The sequence below is a fragment of the Scleropages formosus genome, chromosome 23 (genome assembly GCF_900964775.1).
Source record: "Scleropages formosus chromosome 23, fSclFor1.1, whole genome shotgun sequence".
NCBI classification, from domain to species: domain Eukaryota; kingdom Metazoa; phylum Chordata; class Actinopteri; order Osteoglossiformes; family Osteoglossidae; genus Scleropages; species Scleropages formosus.
The window spans coordinates 12,123,488-12,144,588 of NC_041828.1; the positions used below are offsets into that span (position 1 = coordinate 12,123,488).

General features: G+C 44.9%; 2 protein-coding genes across 5 annotated transcripts in view; both read right to left on the reverse strand.

Annotated features, from left to right (window-relative positions):
* Positions 1 to 15,067, reverse strand: part of samd12 (sterile alpha motif domain containing 12) — a 65,023-nt gene extending 49,956 nt beyond the window's left edge. The window contains exons 1-3 of one of the 4 annotated variants that reach the window (XM_018731951.2): positions 14,597 to 15,012; positions 13,712 to 13,804; positions 2,762 to 2,943 (exon numbers count right to left, since the gene is read on the reverse strand). In XM_018731951.2, coding sequence (XP_018587467.1) covers positions 2,762 to 2,943; positions 13,712 to 13,772 — 243 coding nt within the window. In that variant the 5' untranslated portion in view covers positions 13,773 to 13,804; positions 14,597 to 15,012. Of the gene's footprint in view, positions 1 to 2,761; positions 2,944 to 13,711; positions 14,353 to 14,596 lie in introns of those variants that run through there. The other 3 variants (XM_018731953.2, XM_018731954.2, XM_018731952.2) reach the window with 3 other exon arrangements.
* Positions 15,068 to 16,313: 1,246 nt separating this feature from the next.
* abrab (actin binding Rho activating protein b) lies at positions 16,314 to 20,236 on the reverse strand. The gene is made up of 2 exons (XM_018731855.2): positions 19,304 to 20,236; positions 16,314 to 18,481 (listed from the first exon to the last, which is right to left on the reverse strand). Exons 1-2 carry the CDS (start codon positions 20,089 to 20,091, stop codon positions 17,998 to 18,000), a joined length of 1,272 nt encoding a protein of 423 aa, XP_018587371.1. The 5' UTR covers positions 20,092 to 20,236; the 3' UTR covers positions 16,314 to 17,997.
* Positions 20,237 to 21,101: the final 865 nt, after the last annotated feature.

Genomic DNA, 21,101 nt, shown 5'->3' on the forward strand with positions numbered 1-21,101 from the left:
ACGTTTTCTGTTTAAAATGGCCCTTCTCCACAAACGTACACCAGGATCACTCCCTGGAAGGATGGAAGGTCGAAGTTCAGTTAGACATCCTCTGAATTCCTGACTGTTTGCTGTGGACAAATGTTCTGCGCCCACCCCCACCAAGGCTTCAAGGTCTACACGGTGACCCGAATGTCCAGTCCACCAGGAAGACAGGACACAGACCATGTCATCCATCAACAAGCTGCTCCGCAGATTCCCCAGTCAGTTCAGGAGACCCTTGAGGAGAAATTTACTGGAGTTCTCCAAAAAAAAAAAAAAAAAAAAAAGTCAGTTGCCACATGAATGGGTGTCATTCAGAGGTACAGTAAGAACAACTTGCATACACACTGCATGTCACTAAAAAGAAAAACAAAAAGAGAACTTTTAAAAAGGCACCCAGTAACAAGGTTTCAGGTATGTCATGCAACAGCACTGTGCCTGAGCATAAGCGAGTGGACTTTTGAGCTGCTCTCATGAGCTCACAGCGCCATCTCCAGTGCACACTGAGGAACAGCACAAATTTCAGGTTCTTCTATGTACCTTTGGTTCTGATCGAGAACAATGGGGGCAGATACTGATGGGTTAACCCTAAATGCAAGATAAAGTAGGGCAAGAAGAATAACCTGTCAGACAAACATGAACAGCTTTTAATTTAGGACTAAGATGAGGTTCAAAACTGGAGAATACACTTACCTATATGGGAGATCATAAACACACACACACACACACACACACACACACACACACACAAACACACACACACATTTTCGGAACCGCTTGTCCCATACGGGGTCGCGGGGGAACCGGAGCCTACCCGGCAACACAAGGCGTAAGGCCGGAGGGGGAGGGGACACACCAAGGACGGGACGCCAGTCCGTCGCAAGGCACCCCAAGCGGGACTCGAACCCCAGACCCACTGGAGAGCAGGACCCGGTCCAACCCACCGCGCCACCGCACCCCCTGGAGATCATAAACTTTGGATAAATATGAAGAACTGCAAGACAATTTTAAGTGAACCTATAAATTTGTATTATATTTAACAACATTCATATGGACTGACATGGCAGAACAGCAGGTGCTGTGCATTTGGATGTAGTTTTCAAACCAGCTCAGTCATTGCGCAGTTTTCATGGTTTTCCCTGTTCATGAGTCTGAGCGCTCTGGTTCCCTCGCACAGTCCAAAGAGGTGCATTTCAGCTGAACTGGTAGATATAAACTGTCCTGATTGTGTTAATGTGTGAGTGGGTGAGCGTGTGTATCATTTCCCTGCGTCTAGTGTTAACCCAGCCTCACACCAGGGCTTCCAGGATCACTGCGACCCAGCATTAGACAACCAGTTACTGTTTGAAACAGAGCATTTGCAATAATATTGCACTGTAAATATGAACATTTTGTGCTGTCGTCACGAAAGTCAACTGGGTTAAGAGATCGGGCCCTTGTGTCACTCCAAATGCTCATCAGCTTTGCTAATTAACAGCTTTGGAAGGACAGCAGGCCTGGTGCCTGCCATTGTTTTGGTGGCGCTGCTCAGCTGCGAAGAGGGCCTCTGTGTTAATTACTCCACTTACAAAAGTGACATGAGTGTCAAAGCAGAGAGGAGGGAGAAGCTACGCTGTGCGAATTACTAATTGTTAAAAAAACACTTACAGTTAAAATGAAATGTAGTAGCTGCAAGGTTTCCCCTGCTATTGTTTAAATATACCATGTTGTAATGAGCACAATTTTTGAAAAAACTGGACAAATTTGTTTCCCTTCAGCTAACTGCAAAGCCATCTGTCGAAAACAACGAATATACATTACACACACACACACACACACACACACACACACACACACACACACACACACACACACACACACATTTTCGGAACCGCTTGTCCCATACGGGGTCGCGGGGGAACCGGAGCCTACCCGGCAACACAGGGCGTAAGGCCGGAGGAGAAGGGGACACACCCAGGACGGGACGCCAGTCCGTCGCAAGGCACCCCAAGCGGGACTCGAACCCCAGACCCACTGGAGAGTAGGACCTGGTCCAACCCACTATGCCACTGCGCCCCCCGACAATATACATTACATTCACATAAAAACATACTTGCCCACAGAAAGAAATATTTTGTGAATTTTCTCTATATACTTCTAATATCTTCTCTCTGAAAATACTTTATACGTACAGCATATATACATTCTATATTTTGAAAGTACAAGCAAGAAATGCTGATTACTCAACCAACTGAATGGTGGAGTCACCGGTAACTGTTTACAACTATCACATAAAACATTTCTGTAGGACCACTGAACCGGAATATGTTTGACACCTTCCTAGTATCCCTGGTTTTCACCCATATGGAGAGACCCCGGTCTTGCACGAGCTTCACATTACTCCTAATTAGAGTGTAACACAGTGAGAAAAAATGTGACCAATCTAACTGTAAAATGAAAACAATGAAAATATTTGTCTAAATGGCATGGTTGTATTATGGCTGCATATTTTTAGAAGTACGTACACACCAGAAGGTAAATATTATTGCAACAGTTGTTCAAGTCAATCAGTCAGCTCAAACAAATGCACACACATATGCAGATACACACGATTACTACATAAGAAATGTCATACGACCAAGAAGTGCTTACCAAATACTGCAGCTATGTCCAAACAGTTATCTGCACACCCAAATCACCCACTTCAATATGTATTGCTTTGAACCTGAATGAATACAAGGGGGAAATCGTTGCGTCTCACCCTTGGGCCATCCACCTCGGAGGCCTGCTGAAGTCGGGGGCTCCCTCTCGGGTCCTGGAAGCCAGGGCTGATGTCATCCAGGCCAGGAGCCTGGTCCAGACCCTCCTCCTCCAGGTGGGATGGTACCTCCTCTGAGCAAACCTGGTGATCTATACCATTATGGCTGAGGTTGCAGTGGACAGCTGCGGAGCAAGCAGAGAAAAGCCCCCGATTTCCAGTGTTACTACTGCTTTTTTACCTACTGCACATACTGAGCAAATTTTGTTACATAGAAACGGCAGCTGGAGAAAAGCCATGAGGTTTCCAGCAGGGATGGAAGACACCTGTATGTGATTGAATTTATTTCCAGTATACTGCACAGTAATACAGTAATACAACAGAGCTTGAGGTGAGATTGCACATTTACAAAAATGTAGCTGATGATGACATGTTCAAGGACTTTGCATTCGGGGTGCAGCCACTATAGATCAAGAGCCACTAGGTGGAGCCAATTTGCCAGAAGAAGAAGAAAGATGCTGAGATCCAGCTTCTCAATTTCCACTGTGAGAAAACATACAAACAACAAATAAATCAATCAATATTCACTCCCTCACTCGATCGCTTTCCACGACCGCTTTCCGGGTGAAGGTCACAGCAGTCCGGAGCCTATCTTGGAATCAATGGGCGCAAAGCTGGGTTATACCCCCAGGGTGGGATGCCAACCCTACCGCAGGGCAGCCACACATGCACACACCCACTCACTCACAAACTAGGAGCAATTTTTCAACTCATCTTAACCGCATGTCTTTGGATTGCGGGAGGAAACCTACACAGCTAGATCTGAACCTATGGCCAAACAGCCAATGCGCTGTATGGCAGCAACATGATCTGCTGTATCACTATGCTGCAAAATCAGTAAATGATATATAAATGTAATAATGGGCAATTCTGAAATAATCCAAGCAGGAGGTACAGTGGTGCAGCAGGTTTGACCAGGTCTTGCTGTGTAGCGGGTCTGGGGTTCGAGCCCTGCCTGGGATGCCTTGCGGTGCACTGGCGTCCTGCCCTGTGTGTATCCCCTCCCCCTCCAGGCTTATGCCCTGTGTTGCTGGGTTAGGCTCCAGTTTGCTGTGACCCCACTTGGGACAAGCCATTTCAGAGTGCGTGTGTGAGAGAAATAATCCAGCCTTAACAATAATCTTGGGAGTAAACAACATCATTCCCTTCATATGACCTAATTAGAACGTTCAAGTCTAGTACAAACAAGACTAATAGAAACTGTGTGAGATGTTCTTTGCAAAAAGCCAAAAAATTGGCTGAGTGACAACCAAAATACTGGGAGGTGAGAACCTACATTTGGTCTCAAGAACTGGATCAGTAAATCAAAAACAAATGAGCAAAAACACAACTAACAAGGCAAAAATGTCCTATTCCATCCAGTAAATTTAAGAAGTGCTTTCAAATACATGATGTTTAAACTGGAGGCCCTCCCTTTGCTACCCAGACTCCCCTCGGGGAAACTGGAGATATGAGGAACTTCCAAATGCAAAACCTTACTGTAATCATCTGGTGCTTACAGGAAACTCAGAAAGAGTTTTGTTATAAAATGTAAAGCAAGCATGTGAGCACTTTTGCTTCATTAAAGATAAGAACCTGAAAACAAACCCGTTTCTCCGCCTTTATCTACTTCTCATGGGGAGTTTCACTTTTAGCCAAGTGGAAGCCAAGGCACAGATGAAGAAGACCAAACTCCCATTGTCTCTCTTTGACACTGACAGTATTGCTGCCTTCATCCATTCCATGTTCTGTGCGATGACATACAGTAGAGACGTCCCGACAAAGGGCTGTTACGCTGGGCATCGCAAGAGGTCCTTCACACAAAACCCATCTGTAAACCCACTCCCTGCTTGAAGGAGTTCCACATCCTCAGTAGTGGGGTTGAGAGAGAGTGAGATAAACACAGAAAGGAAGGGAGAGACAACAGTGTAGCAAGGTAAGGGAGAAAAAGGGAATGTCAAAGGGATATGATTCAAAATGAGAAATTATGGCAAAAGAGAGAGTGGCAAAGGGATATATATACACATTCTGTGTGTGTGTGTGTGTGTGTGCGCATGTGAGAGAGATGTATCCCATGACAGTTGGCTCTGCTGTGGTTCACTTCCTTGCCTCCCCAGGACAGTGGTGGGGTATGGGGGATCAGAAAAGCATTTTTTTTTTTCCTGCAACAGTTACTATAAATAGCCAAGACCACACCTCGTCTCATCCTCTGTGTGACGTTAGCTCTGCAAGAGGAACAGGAGGCAAGGAGGAGGAGGCATGAGGGAGGAGCTCTCCTCTTCCTTATCAGAGCTAGTCATCCCTTCCAGAATTCCATCCTTTTACATAAGTAACATAAACCTGTCCATCACTTCTTGTCACAAGCACAGATTGCCAGATGCCAGACATTAGAAATAAAAAGAAATAAACATAAACAAGATATGTAATATAATTGACTGTTATTGTTGCTTGTTGATGACAATTATGCAAATGAATGGCTTTACGTTATATTATTCTTAACATGGTTTTTGTCAGTTGCATGACAATTGACTGTTTTCCTAATAAACTAAAATTCTTTCAGTAAAAATACATTTTTTTCCACTTCTGAAGTATTTATATCTCTTCTTTTTAACATTGTGTCTGTTCTAATTTACTTCTTTGTACTGGCAAATGCTCTGTGACAGTGCTTGTTAATTGCTGTGATTTATTCACAGCTAACAGCATCCACACAGAAAGATTACCTCGAGAAAGGTCACTCGGCATCATGCAGAACCGAACCCAAATAAATCTGCAGAAGGTGGGAGAAATTATTGCCACAACTGTCAACTGTCATGCAACCAATTTACTGGGGAATTACTTTCATTTTAAAATTATACTGTTACAAAAATCAGCAATGGTTGCCAACACAAGCCCTAGGACAAAACAGAATAGTAAGATGTTCTACAGAAAAAAAACTGAACGAATTCTACATACAGATGTTTTTCAAATGCAAAGTTAAAAGGAAATGTACAGTAAGTGATCCTGCATTTGAAGTAGCTAGAGAAAGCATGAGTTGATTCTTGTTCAGTTAATAAAGCACAGAGCTCAGGCAGAGGACAGGACTTGGGTACTGATTTTCTCCCCATTTGCCTCGCTGCGTCTTAAATAAGAACCAGCGAAGAAGCAGTCTGCACAGTGACGTTGCAGAGAAGGCTCTTCTCCGATTGCATTTCACATGTCCAGGAAATTGCTAAGCAATACAAAAGACTACCAGGAACGTCGAGTGACGGAAACAGCTCCTGAAGAAGTATCGAGACGAGGTGAGAACAAGGACAGATTGTTGCTGTGGGACACTCCTCAACAAATGATTAAAAAATGGACTCATCGCTTCCAGGTGATAGCCCGTGCTCGACCTTTGACAAGGGCAAACTTTGCTGAAACGTGAAACTGCTTTAAAGAACAAAAAGCACCCAACGAGCACTTTGAAACAGAACGGTGTGCAAAGTCACCAACGCACAATGCTGACAGTGGCTGTGTTTGGAGGACAGAAAAGGAGGTAAGTGCCATCGAGAGGCACTCGGTACCATTAGCAGGGCCTTTTCATGGTGGCATTAGCACGGTTAAGTCATACACATAACTATGAGCAAGGAGCACTCTGTTTAATGCAATTCTGCCGTCTGCAGTCTCTCCAAAGATATCATTTCATCTACAATAATTGGTAAAATATTCAGCAATATGAGGAACCTTGCAAGGTGATCAAAAGAAGGCTCTTAAGCGTTTAAGCACCTATTTGCTTAATATTGTTTAATTTCATCAGTATAATCGATGGTATCCACTAATTTACTGCATTTAAAAAGTAAGAGCGCCACACCGTGGCTGTAATTGTATAGTGACCATAACCAGTTGGGGGGAGGACAGAGACGGGTCATGTGACAGCAGAAGGACTCCCGCATGGTGCTACATGACTGAGCAAGAGTCGAACGGCCATCGTCTGACAGGAGTGTATGTCGGTACCTACGTGTGACTGTGACTGGAGAAACGAACAAAATCTAAATCAGGAGAGAGAAATGGCCTGGAAACTTACCAGTACCAGGTCTCACGTATAGGTGACACTGTGACACACCTGATTAAATCGGTTCAGCCGGTTCAAAGTTGGCTTGGAGTTTACCTCCTATCAATGAACCCAAGAGGATGAGAGTACCAGACTTCCAGCGCTTCAGAGCTGGGTCAGCTCCCTGTTTATGCCTGTTGTACATCAACAAGTAAGAGTTCAATCTTGGCAAATTTGCCATAATTCCTAATGCTGTCACTTCCTTAAAAAAGTGATTGCGTGTTAAGCTGGCCAAGCTCCTGAGGACCACTGCCCATTTCAGCTGCAGTGTTTCCCCAACACAGAGGAGCTGTGTTTCCAAACCAGTCGCTCCAATTCCCACTGCTTCCTCAAAGAACTGACCCACTTTACACAGACACAAAATGCTCAGAAATAACCCTGACGGTGACTAACCGCTGATGAGGCAGCCGAAGTGGAAAGTTAGAATTACTTTTTATATCCGCGGCATCAAAGACGTAACGGAAATATAAATAGCAGCGCTGCTCCACAAAGCAAATTGGACTGAAGTGACGGGTGTATAAATGTTTCATCAGCTTCAAAATGGGGAGTGTTTGAGAGCCTTCTTATTTGAACACATGCAAAGTGTCTCGAAAACCTGAGAGGAAAAACAGGGGAAGGGGGGGGGTGCTCTTCGCAATTGGGTGGGGGCTATTCCAGCTTCTGCTTCCACACAGCCCAAGCACTCCCCCACACTTCCCCAGGGATGAGGGGACCTACTTTTCAGTACGTTTCATCTAAAATGAATAGCAAAGCCATTTAACGGCCGCACCTGGCCAATCCGTCCCTTCTTAAAGGTTCTAGCGTTTTAAAAAGATGGTTTTTAAGGTTGCAACCAAGGTAGCAGGTAATGCATTGGTTAAGGACTGGTAACCTGAAAGCTCTCAATTATAACCCTAGGATACCCCAGGTACTTGACCTTAACAGCTCCAGTAAGACATTCAGCTCTATAATCCGGCAAATCTATTGAGTTGCTTTGGAAAAAAGGCCAATCTAAACAATGATTTAATAATATTTGACAACAATGACTTACAACAACAGCACCGACGCTACAAATTGTAACAGCATTTCTGCATATAAATAATCTTCTCACGCACAAAAATACAAATGTATGTCTACCACATATAAATGCAAGTTTAAAATATAAGCCCTACTGTGAAGAATGATTGTGCTTAGAAGGCTAAAGCTTCAGTTTCGATGGCACAGCAATTACAGTTCTCTGTGCTCCTCCGTTAATGAATATTTATCATTGCTAAAATAAGACTCCACTTTCTTTGTGTTCTTATTTATGCCTTTTTTCTCTTTTTTTCAATTGTAATCTGCTGTGATATAAATAGACTATTTGAAATGTGAGCAGAATCGCTTGGATATTATGTCTGCATTCCTAATTTTCACTTGCACAGCTCAACAGAACCATGCGTTTTCTAAGCACAATTTCTTTTATTGAAATACTCTGCCAACTGCTGTCCTATTTACATTAACATTTACATTTATTCATTTAGCAGATGCTTTTCTCTAAAGCGACGCACATCTCAACATAACTGACACAAAAATAAACACAGACACAATCAGATGTTTAAGCTATCCTAAAACCTGAAATAACATCTAAAACAGTGCAAATCTGCTTCAGACATAAGTAAACTGAGCACTTAAATGAAGTCATAACATCTAAATGCAACCTTTAAAGTACTCTAAGGTAACATATACATTTACAAAATTATGAAAATGTTTTTTTCCTAATCAAAAACCTTGTCCAGGAGACCTTTCCATTTTTTTTTCTTTTATAACCTTTCCTACAGTTGACTACTTAAACGTATCTGTTGCTTCGACCTGTCAACCACGTTATGAAAACTTCTCAAAATGAGTACTTTATCGTTAATTGGTGCAGTTAATATTCGTGAGTAAGCAACAAAGTATTTTAATTAAAACGGTTTACTTAAACTGAAACTGTCAAATTCTCAACCACATGTTGATCTGATAAAATTTTTTCTATTATGATTAAACGAAGTTGTCAAGTAATAAAATTCTCCATTTGACCTCTCACTTTCCTTCTCCAATTCCACGAGCCGGCAAAAATAGAAGCTCGAAATGCAGACCGTTTCTCATCATCACCGTCACATGGTTAAACATGACAGATAATTTCCCATCACAAGTCACGGCTTCAAAGTTGTCTTCAAAAACAAAATACAAAGGGACGTAACTCCACAGCCAGACACAGAGGTGGAGAACGAGGAGGAGGAGGCCAATTTCTTGACGACTTTCAGAGCTTAGCATCCTACTGGGCCACCACTGTACCATGCATGACTGCTTCACTGCGCAAGTGTGCCAAGCACACCCTGGATGAATGAATTTGCCTCAGTGCTGCACAGACTACTGACAAAGGTCTTAACATCCACTGCAGCTGAAACCCTGTTCCTCAGACTGGATCGCTGCAGGGCAGCACTCTACTCCAGGCCTCGGATCAGTTACCGTCTTGTGAAAACTCGGTAGCGGGTACAGTAGCAGTTAAAGTCACTGCTTTACGATCTGAAGATCCTAGGTTCAAATCTCAGTCCTGTCATGACCACGCAAGCATCACAACCAGCGGCACCTGCCTCCGATTAAGCACCTTTCAGCAATCACAGCATTCATCTATAAAAACTGTCCCCAGCTCCTTCTCCGTTGCGGAATCTCTTAGAAGACAACTGATCCTCCAGCATCCATGACTTCTCCTCGGTGCCTTACCCATCCTCCTCTGAGTTCCTCACTCCCTGTTCCCTCGCCTGTCTCCTCATCCCTGTTCCTGTCTTCCACGGTATCAAACCTCGCTTCGCATCCTCGACCACGTGTTCCGATTCTCCCCTCAGACCACATTTGCACCTCGGATTGAACCATGCTTGCCCCCGACTTAGAGTACTGCCCCGAGTATCTTTATAATAAATGATCCCACAATCGGGTCCACACCCAGGTCACCAGTCTGCCCTGTGCAACAAGTCCTGCTGTAGAACCCTTGCTTTACTTACCCTTAAGTGCTACAGTAAGAATTCTGTGTGGTATAAATGGAATAAATCATGGTAAAGTTGATTATCTCACACTCTAAGTCACTTTGTAAAAAAGGAATAAGTGAAATAAAGCTTAATATTCCATTTCACATAGACCACAGTGCAGATGTCTCATGGAAAATACAAAGGTTGCTACAAAACTAAGACATCTCAACTGAGGTGAAGAATGTACAGTATATCAATATATAATTACACTTGAAAAGCTCAAGGTTAAAAATATTACTCAGACAAAAGTGTGAAGTTTCTGTGAGAAGGAGAAAAGGCTAGAAACTGTCACTAGCCTTAAATTTTTAATGTCTGCCCTACATCGTTGCTTTGAAAAATGACACTGCAATTTTATGCAGATATTCACAGACCAGCATACAAGAAAGTGTCGGCGAAAAAAAAAAGACTAGTGAAAAACCTTGATGTCTATGATCCAACAGCACAATGTAGAGAGACTGTTGTTCAGTTACCAGCCACAGCTCCCATTCCGTACAAAGAGTCGCTTCCACAATGTCTAACACATCACAGCATGGTTCACGTGGAGGGAACACTGATCAGGGAATCACAAAAAACCATACCTTCTGAAGCACAAGCATATGGAATCTACCAAGCAAATATGACACTGAATACCTTATGGCTGGTAACTGGTTAGGAGCTGTAGAACACATTTTAAAAGTATGTTTGATAGCAGGTGGCACACAGGCGCAGTGAGTAATGCTGGTACTTTAAGGCTCCTGGGCTGAGTCTGAATGCGGCGCGGTCTGTATGGAATTTCCCGATGCTCCGGTTTCCTCCCACAATCCAAAGACGTGTTTCAGATAGACCGGTGATTCTAAATGTGCATGTATGTGTGAGTGAATATATGACTGTGCGATTGCCCTGTGACGGACAGGCATTCGGTCCATGGTGCATCCTCCCTAGCCTAGTACTCGATGCTTTTGGGAAAGGCTCGAGACAACTACCAGCTTACATCAGCCAAGAACAAATAATTGACATCTAAAAATTAGGTGAAACAACTTGACATTCAAACTCTGACTACAGGAAAAAAGAGATAAGGTACATAAGTTCTCCAGTACTTGAACAGGGAGCTCCTAGTGCTGGTTTGCATAAACTTACAGTGAGCTGACCTTTACTGAAGCCAACAAAATTACTGAAGCTTTGAAGCTCAATCTTAATGGCAAACTACATGGTTTAAACTAGTCGAGCAGAAAAGCTGTGCTGATGAAAATTTTTGCAAGAAACACATCCTTGTTTTTTTTGCAGCAGATTACCAGCATCACTATTCTTAATCCGACACTTGTTTTTAATTCCATTCCTTGAAGCATTTTGCAATTTAATTTAAAGTATGAACTGCTTCACTGAGAATTTAAAGGGCGATTTAGCAGCAACTCTGTTCCTTGTGTTGCTGTGAATAAACTGCTGGATGACATCGGTCTGCACAAAGGGCTGAATCTGGATGGGCATGAGTTAAGATGGACAGAACTGTTTCATCACTCCACATACTGCACTTCAGTATTTCTGTATTTTAGACGTTTGGTTTCAGCTTACCTTTTAGCATACCGCACCGATTCCCAGCCTCAAGAAAGTTAATGTTGGAGCATCAGCGCCGCAGCAACTATATTTTATATTATACATATAATATAACCCATACCCAAAGATGCATCCTTTCCAGTTGAGAACTTTATCAGGAGTTTTATTTGAAGAACTCTACTTCGACTTACAATGCGTTTATTTGCATTTACGAGGCCCAAATTTGGATTTAGGCACTTTTCAAAGCGCCTCCCCACAGCCGAGAAATGCCAGGTATTTACATTTTTCATTTAGCAGATGCTTCATTCTAAAGAGACTTACAATATGTATTAATCAGTATTTAGCTGACACCTTTATCCAGGTTAATCTACAATGCTAGACACATTGCAGTAAACTCCATATTCACTTGCACATTTATACAGCACAGCAAAGTACCACACACACACATGTGCACACACAGAGACAGAGACATAGAGACACAACGGGCAATTTGCAGTCACCAGTTCATCTGAAATGCGCCTCTGTGATTAAACCCATGTGGGGTGGCATGGTGGCACAGCAAGTAGCGCTGCTGTCTCACAGCACCTGGGTGGCGTGAGAGGACATGGGTTTGATCCCCGCTCGGTCTGTGTGGATGCGGGGTTTGCATGTTCTCATCGTGTCTGTGTGGGTTTCCTCAGGTTACTCTGGTTTCCTCCCACAGTCCAAAGACATGCTGTTCAGGTTCCCCCATAGTGTGTGAGTGACAGAGATAGTGTGTTCCACTGATGTATGGATGAGTGACCCAGTGTAAGTAGTGTATCTAGCAGTGTAAGTCACCTTGGTGAATAAAGTGTGTGGGCTGATAACACTACATAGTATCCACTGGAAGTCACTTTGGAGTAAAGTGTCTGCTAAAAAAATGTAAATAAAATTTAAATGGGCGGGTGCAGTGACGCACTGGGTTTGGCTGGGTCCTGCTCTCTGGTGGGTTTGGAGTTTAAGTACCGCTAGGGGTGCCTTGTAACGGACCGGCATGCCGTCCTGGGTGCGTTGCCTCTCCCTCTGGCCTTGCACCCTTTGTTGTTGGGCTCGCTGCGACCCTGCTCAGGACAAACGGCTTCAGCCAGTGTGTGTGTAACATGTAAATCTATGAACATGGGGATGTGCAAACTCCACACACATTAAGCATGGATCAGACCCATACTAAATTGCACAGACTAGGATTTGTCAGACACCACGTGAACTTGTCCTGCAAATGCAAATTCATTTGCACTTTTTTCCTTTTGTCTTTGCTGTTTTTTTTCCCAGTAAAGACTCAATTAATACATAAACACCTAGTGTCATCTGTATGTACGATATGTAACAGCTACAAAAGAGCTGAAGGAGCACAGGTAGACAGCCATACATTACAAGGCAAAAATGAAAGGAAACTGGTGTTACTCTTCTGCTATAATAACTAATGTTAACTATTGGAATTACTGTCCCCTTGAATGGATTTGGTGGTATTTTAACATACGGAGGTCACTTTTGGGGTTCAGAAGCACAGAAACATTTCAGCATTACAATTAATAATAATTTAAATCTTCAATTTATGAGAACTCATCTTACAATGAGTTTTTCAGAAAAGCACTACCTTTGTAATGAGGGGGCAGACTAAACATCTGTATATAAAATATTTGTACGAGATCGAATGACGCACTCATCAGCCTGTTTCATTCCCAAGGAGACCATGTCCTGTCCTCCCAGATCCTGTCACAGATGGACCTGAAGCTATTAATCAATCAGCCCCAACAATCTAGACTGTTCTGCATCACAGTTTAACTTGCTGAACCTCCAAGGTGATGTTCTGAATGTCATTTTAAAATGATGAGGTGTGCTAGATGGAAACATATTAGTGACTTGTTGGTAAAGTAAAAGGGTTGTGGGAGTGTGTGATGAACTGGGATGAACGCAACCTCATGCACATCTTGAGTGATCTTCCTTTCATTGTGACCACCTTAAGTGACCTACCCCTCATCGTGACCATCTCAGGTGACCTTCCCTTCATTGTGACCATCTCAGATGACCTATCCCTCATCGTGACCACCTTAGGTGACCTACCCCTCATCGTGACCACCTTAGGTGACCTACCCCTCATCGTGACCATCTCAGGTGACCTACCCCTCATCGTGACCATCTCAGGTGACCTACCCCTCATCGTGACCACCTTAAGTGACCTACTCCTCATCATGACCATCTCAGGTGACCTATCCCCCACTATGACCATCTCAGGTGACCTACTCCCCATTATGACCATCTCAGGTGACCTACCTCTCATGGGATTCTGGATCCACAAGATCCCCCCGATGAGGTGAGGAGATTGTCCAAGCATTGCACAGTGCCCCAGTACTTTTCAAGGAATTCCTGAGAAATAAGTAGGCGGTATTTGTATATTTTTCTTGCAAAGAGCGCAAATGTCCAGACCGATACTTGTACGTTACGAAAGCGTCAAAAAAGGCGGGAATGCGTTCACTCTGTTCTCATGGCGCTCAGAAAGCATCACGAAACATTTCGAAACACCCAGGCAGGGTCCGAACGTTGCGGTTGCGTTTGACAGTCGGACGGTGTGAAAACTGTGTGAAAACGGCGTGAAAACGGTGCCCTGGGCTGCCGTAGCTATATCTATGACAGCCGAGTAGAGCCGCTCATCTCTTCACACCGACCAGAACCGGTCGATATTCCCCGGTTCGGAGTCAACGTCCCGCTGCCGCTGCGTTTCCTCGCATTTCTCTCCACAAACTGTCGTATTTCACTATACGTGCACGAATCCCGACACGCGGATGCTCAACGACAAAACGTATCTCAGCCTTCCACAAGTCATATGAATATTTTAGAGAAGTCCTATTTTCCACCTTTTCCTTGCCGTTCTCTTTAAAGCGACGGAGAACGTCCATACAGCGGCCAGCGTGCAGCAACATCGGCGCTAGCCAATCGCAGCCCAACGATGCGCAGCAATAGCCAGTCACACGAGCGCAACGTGCAGCAGCGGCCAATCGCAGCCGGCTACGCACCGCAGCAGCCAATGGCAGCTGCGCAGCTTTCCAGGTGCTCGTGCGGCGTGCGGATGCTGTGTTGCATCCGAGGCGCGCGCTGACAATGGAGATGAGACACCGAACACGTCCGTCTGCGCGAATCGCTCCCCTCCCCCGACCTTACCTTCGACAGCCATTACGCTACGCATCGTTCGGAACGGGCATCATTCACGCGCCGGCGGTTCGAGGCTTGAGTCAAAGCATCCTAAGCGGACAAGGCGCGAGAAAGACAGCAGAAGAAGCCCCGAAGAGCCGAGTGCTCGGTGTTGAGAGAATTGTGGGGAGTGTAGTGTGCAGAACCGGTTCGGGGAGCGCGTCCGTGCGGTGGGCGGGTGGCGAGGGAGGGGAGCTTCACTCCTCCACTCAAGTATGCATGACATGCACGGGACGATTAACCTTCATTGGGCCGATTCCTCTGCTCTGTCCAAGCCAAGGTGACTAACAGTGTTGGATAATGAACTTTACGGTGATTTACCCCTTTTAACAGCAGAGGTACCTGTGTACGCAGGTGTCTCGCTCGATTCGGGTAACTCTACGCTCATCAAGCCTTGGTTCTACTGGAAGAAGAGCGACGTAGACATGTGACCTGGTGGTGGGTGGTGGTTGGTGGTGGGGGGTGGGGGAAGGCATTGCCACTCGAGTCCTTTACGTTCAAATATGCCGAGCTGAGGCTACAGGTTACAAGAGCACGTTTCCCGAGTTAAACTCAAAGCCGTAGTCTGTCCGCAAAAAGCCTTCTGCTTGGTGCAGCATCGGAAAAGCCGTCGACGATCCGTGAAAGGCCCTATGAAATGAGGTAAGGGATAAGGTACTCGCTGCGGTGCGACTGTCGACACATTATACTCACAGCAGCGCAATTAATACCAAAGCGGATGGGAACAACCGCAATGGGGAGGTTAGCGCTCCCAGGAAACGTGTCATTTTCCGCACCCGTGTTGACTGGAACACACGGTATCGAAACACGCGAGACTGGAACCTGCATTACAGGTAGGAGCTTTGTCACGATAGTGTGGGACAACCGGCGAAACCGTGGAAAAACCCGGGAGTTCTGTTTAAAAAGCCATTCTTGGGAACCTGATATGCGGTTCTGTGCGAGGACGCCATACATTTTTGTGCGGTGATTTGGCACAGGAATGCACCACGCTGTGGCTGAACCTGTCCTGCTGGGCTACACGTAGCCTGTGACAGATTTGTACGTATGTATGGAAAAAGGCCGTCGTGTGCGTCATTGAATTGCATGCAAATATGTTATATATGTGTTCGTTCATTTCCAGTAACCGCTTGGGCTGAGTTTTGCAGCTCCAGAACCAAAACCAGGCACAGGACAGAAATGGGGTCAGATCTGGACCGCTTACATTTATATAAATGCATTATATTCACCTTTGCAGTGGAACAAAGGTACATTTTATACTATATATATGTACATACATATATATTTTGCTACAGAGATGAATATCTACATATACATAGACACACAGACACTGCATGTCTCTGATTCAAACCAGGAACGCCAACCCAAAGAGTTCACCCCCAATATCTTCAGGAGAGTACATGTCATATTAAGGTTGCAAAAAAAAAAAATTAGTGCATGCAAGGGAACCTGAAGCACTTACCACTTCCTTGTCACGGTCTTCAATCCTTCATAAATTGTCCATTACTAAAATCCATCCATCGTCAACAACCGATCGTCCCAAGCAGGGTCGCGGCGAGCTGGAGCTTAACCGGGCAACACAGCACAAGGCCGAAGGGGAAGGGGTCACACCCTGGACGGGACGCCGGTCCTTCGCAAAGCACCCCAAGCAGGGCTCAAACCCCAGACCCGCCACACAGCGGGCACTGGCTGAACCTACCATACCACCATGCCCCCCGTCATTAATAAAATTAATGGGACTATAACGAAGACTGAAGAACATCATAAATTCGTAAACTCATGTTCGCTCCCTTTTTTTTGTTATGAGACTGATATCAATCGACCATTTGTGGTTGGCTTGCAATGGAGCAGGCATCTATCACTCCCCTAAAAACACCTTCCTACATGCCCAGTTGCCATGCTGTGGTAGAATAACGGTAAGAGCACTGGAACATTAATCCAAGCCAATCTGTTAGTCTGCGGTTCGAGTTCAGGTGTGCGCAGTACTGATGAGCCCCAGTAAGGGTGAAACAGCTGACTGGGTAAAATTTCAATCAAAATATCATAAATTGCCCAAGACTTAGGAGAAGGGTTAGGGCAACTCAAGCAATGATTCTGAATGCAGGTAATACCAGCAAGTATTACTTTCTCATGCAGTTGGGAATGGGTCAAAGACTGTAGATGGCGTGTATGGTTTTCACACCCAGGAGCAGTTGTAGGCATGAGCTCTGTTTCCTTGGAGGAGAGCTTAGCACCGGGTGGGAGACCCAGAGGTGCCAGTGGAGCTGAGAGTGAATAAAGAAGTAGGGGGAGGGGGGGGGTTGGGTTTGTCTGACAGGTAGACAGTGCCCTCTACTGGTAGCCAACGTTAAAAAGTTCACTGTAATTAGATGTTGAAAATGCCAGAAGTTTCCATGATACTCTGGGTTTCAAAAACCAGCCTCTGTTGCACTTACACTGTAGTCATACACAGAACTCCAGTTCAGAAGTGCTCCTTTTTCAAGGAAGGAAGGGAAAGAGTGTGAATAAGAAGCAGTTTCCTAATCCAACATCAGGTATAGCAACAATAATAGTCCTCGTATTATTATCGCGCTACGGTGCACCGCCATTCGTAGGCACATGGGTACCCGTGATCTTCTCACCGTCACATGCAGGAGACAACCTTCCTCCTTTGGCATTAGAGAAAAGGATACAGGTATTCAGTCCACGTTCCTTTTAAATATCTATCGTTTAAACATCTAAAACGGCCTTGCTCTACAGCAGCATTCAGGTGTCCGCAGTTATTGCACAATATTCCTGATATGGTGTATAATCTGTAGATGTCCATAAACAGAGCAGACCTTCCTAACCAGCAGAACATGCAAAATCCCATTCTTTGTTCACTGTAAGTCATCTTAATTAGAATATGAAGCTATTCATTAATTTGCTTTATGCAGATGCCTTTGTCTAGTTATTTTTGTACAGCACTGGCACTTTTTACTCTAAGATTTATTTTAATACAGGTAATGACTTTGCTAAAGCAATATACAAGCATTAAGCCATTTCCTCGCTCAAACGTGAACCTGCAAACTTGGTCACAAGTCCAGTTACTTAATCCACTTTTTTTTTTTTTTTTAACCACCTGCTGCCCTGAGACACAGTTACACGTCACTGTATTTTTCCAGTGTTCCCAGTTTAGTACAGAACAAAAACAAGGGAAATTATGCTCTTATATTTTTGTATAAATGCACTTTGTAGGTAATCTATTTTTCTAATACAGCACATCTCTTTATCTAATCAGTACATATTGCATTACTTAGGAAAAGTGAACATTAACCCAGGCTTTATAAAAATATTCACTCCTACAGTGTGACTTCATAGGAGGCAGGGAAACATTCTTGCTTGGGTTGTTGCTGTCAGACCAGTAGAGTAATGATGATGTGGTCGTCGCGGCCCTGCCACAGCATCTCTCCCTCGAAGGCCACCTTGCCGTGCTTCCGGGCTCTCATCAGGATTCCCACCACCTTGTCCGAGATGCGAACGTAGCGGTCAAACAGCTCCCCGAACGTGACACGCGTCCAGCCGTCAGGGTCCGGGTCGACCATGGTGCGGATGATGAAGCACAGATCATCAATCTCGCGGTGGATGTGGGCCTCGGCTCGCTTGGCTCGCTCTGCCGTCTTGCTGCCCTCCTTGGGCCGGCCGTATCCCTCCTGTCCCTTGCGGAGACGTGTGGACATGGAAAGGTCATAGTCAAATTCGTCACTGAAGGGGTTCAGCTTCTGGTTGATGGCATGTTCCGAGGCCCAGTTCTGCCACTTGCTCTTGAGGTTGGACACGGGGCTGTACTTCTTGGACATGGAGCTGATCTTCTTCATCTCGTCCACATCCTTGTGGCCCCTGTAGAGGAAGTGTCCGAGTGAATGTGCACAAAGACACACGCATAGACAGCAAATATACTTATCAAAACCCCGAGGCTTCCGCGGCTGATGTCAACTGACTGGGGATTTAACTCTTCAGGATTAGACCGCGTCGTGTAGGACACTGGTTTCAACATTTCGCTTCCTCTGTTGGAAGCATCTTCAGGGAGCTGCCACATCTCGTAATTCACATAGTTCACATCTAGCCTTTACGCAGAGGAGTAATTTTTTAAAGTCGATTTACATCTAGTTTTATGGGAGGTTACTGAAAAGTGTGATATTAATGCTGGATTCTGACAATTTACAATTAAATTTCCTTAAAGCGAAACAAGTTCTGTCGAGAAGGTGTTTCTACACATCTAAACTTCCTTTTATATAAAAGCAAGTTTTTTACATTACTGGTCATCTGTTCTTTTACTTTCAAATGTCCACGGAAACCAGTGATGACCGACCAATCAACCAACCAACCGAACCAATGTCTACAACCGCTTATCCCGAGCAGGGTCGCGGCGAACCGGAGCCTAACCCGGAAACACACAGCGCAGGGTTGAGGGGGGAAGTCATACACCCTGAATGGGATGCCAGTCCATCACAGGGCACCCCAAGCAGGACTTGAACCTGTCACACAACAGGCACCGGCCAGACCCGCTGCGCCACCACATCCCCCCAATAATGTAAAAAGATTTTTGTCATATATTTTCATTTGCCTTATACAGAATATGTTAGAACGTTAATATTAAGTTAGAAAATGTGTATCATACTGTCATCCTATACATAGAAGACAAGAAAGAGGAAGACTTACACTGTGGTGGAAGGTCTTTTAATCCGAACAATGGATTCAGTCATCTCCATTTTATCCTTTTTAACAACATTTTGTTGGTCTGTGTTCACAGCGAGGTCTTTACTGTTGACAGTGTCAATACTCCCACTAAAGCTAACCTCACCCTCCAGGCCTCGCTCATCCATTTCTGAGAAGCCGCTGTCCTCTGTGTCCACACTACAAGTCCTGTCACCACCCAGAGTCTTGGGTGCTTTCTGCTGCTTCTCCTTCTCCTTCTCCTTCCAGCCTTTGGTGAGCTCCGAGACAAGGTTGGAGCATTTCCTCCTGCGTGTCGGCGAATGTCGACCAAACAGTATCTTGTCCACATCCTGCACTGGCTCTTTGGTGTAGCGTTCGCTGAGAATCCCGATGCCCACGCTTTTCTCCTGTGCGCTACTGGTCACCGTCTTCACTACCTGTTTACTCTTGATCCGACCTGAGATGTTCCCATTGATCTCTCCTAAAGGCTGGATGCCACCTAAATGTTGCCGGCCTGGAGAGACATAGAGAGCATCCTCAGAAGGAGCTGATAGAGGGCGAGTTGGCTTCTTTGAAGGAGTAGGTCTTCTGTTTTGTGCCTCTGCAACCTCCTTCACGGAGGTGGGGGACCAGCCTGAGGGTTCCCTGGCCTGCTTCTCCTCCTTCTCAGACACCCATTGCTGCCAGCTCTTTGCCAGGCTGCACACTGCGCTGACGGTCCGTAGCTTCCGAATGTTTTTGTTGGCTGAAGGCTTCTTCTTTGCCACATCTGTACTTGGGGACTGTGACATTCTAGTACTTTTCTCCTGTTTATGCTTTTCAGTCAACTCTATCTTATGGACGTTTTGCTATGTCGCTGTATTCACTGGATTGTCCTGCACGGTCTGCCTCACGTCCGGTCAATCTCAATGCTGCCACAAGTTGATGGGAGCAAATGTTTCCTGACGTCGGAAAGTATTTCAATCATCCCTCCCCCCGTTGATCGTCTTTCTTTGACGCTTGCCGTCTCTCCGGCACCCGGCGGCTCAGGTTTCATCATAGGCCGTGGTCATCCCAGATGGTAAACAGGGCTGCCTCGGGAAGGCGTGATAATCTCTCAGAGAGCTCAGATGAAGATGAGCGCACACCATGCACACCGTGTTATGTCCTGGCTCACCATTGTCACCCTCACATTCCACTATTGCTTTACATATTATAATGTGATGAAAAACAATTAATGTAATTACATGTAATTACACACTGAATCATGGTATAGCAGCATTTACTTTGTGTGCAGGACAAGCAGCACATACTGAAAAGGTAATAGCTCAGTTACTTTGTGCTGGCCAGAGTGTCCATATACAGTACATGCAAGACAACTAACAGCTATTCCAGTGGAAGACCTTCTTAGCAAATCATCTTTATGTCCATTCACTTGACATTGGCAGAGGTTCCACCAGGTCATAAAAAGAATAACAGGGTAATTTATGGCAAATCTCAAATTATGCACCAGAATGTGGTCGTAGATGGAAGGAGAATGCATTTCATGCATAATTTAAGCAGTCAGGAACTATGTTACCAAAAGTTACTGTCATTAACCTGGCCCTACAAGTGTAGATGGTCTATTGTTCAATCTACAGAATGTGCTTATGCACCTGCAGGTTGCTTAGAGCAGAGCTTCACAAGCAGCCCATCAGTGGTACATTTCAAACCTTGTGTGACCTCTGTCATGCATGCACTTTATGGCTTCTGCATAACCCACATAACTTCCTATTTATAAAATCACATCAAGTACTCCTGCTGATTTTTTCCTTTAGTAAAA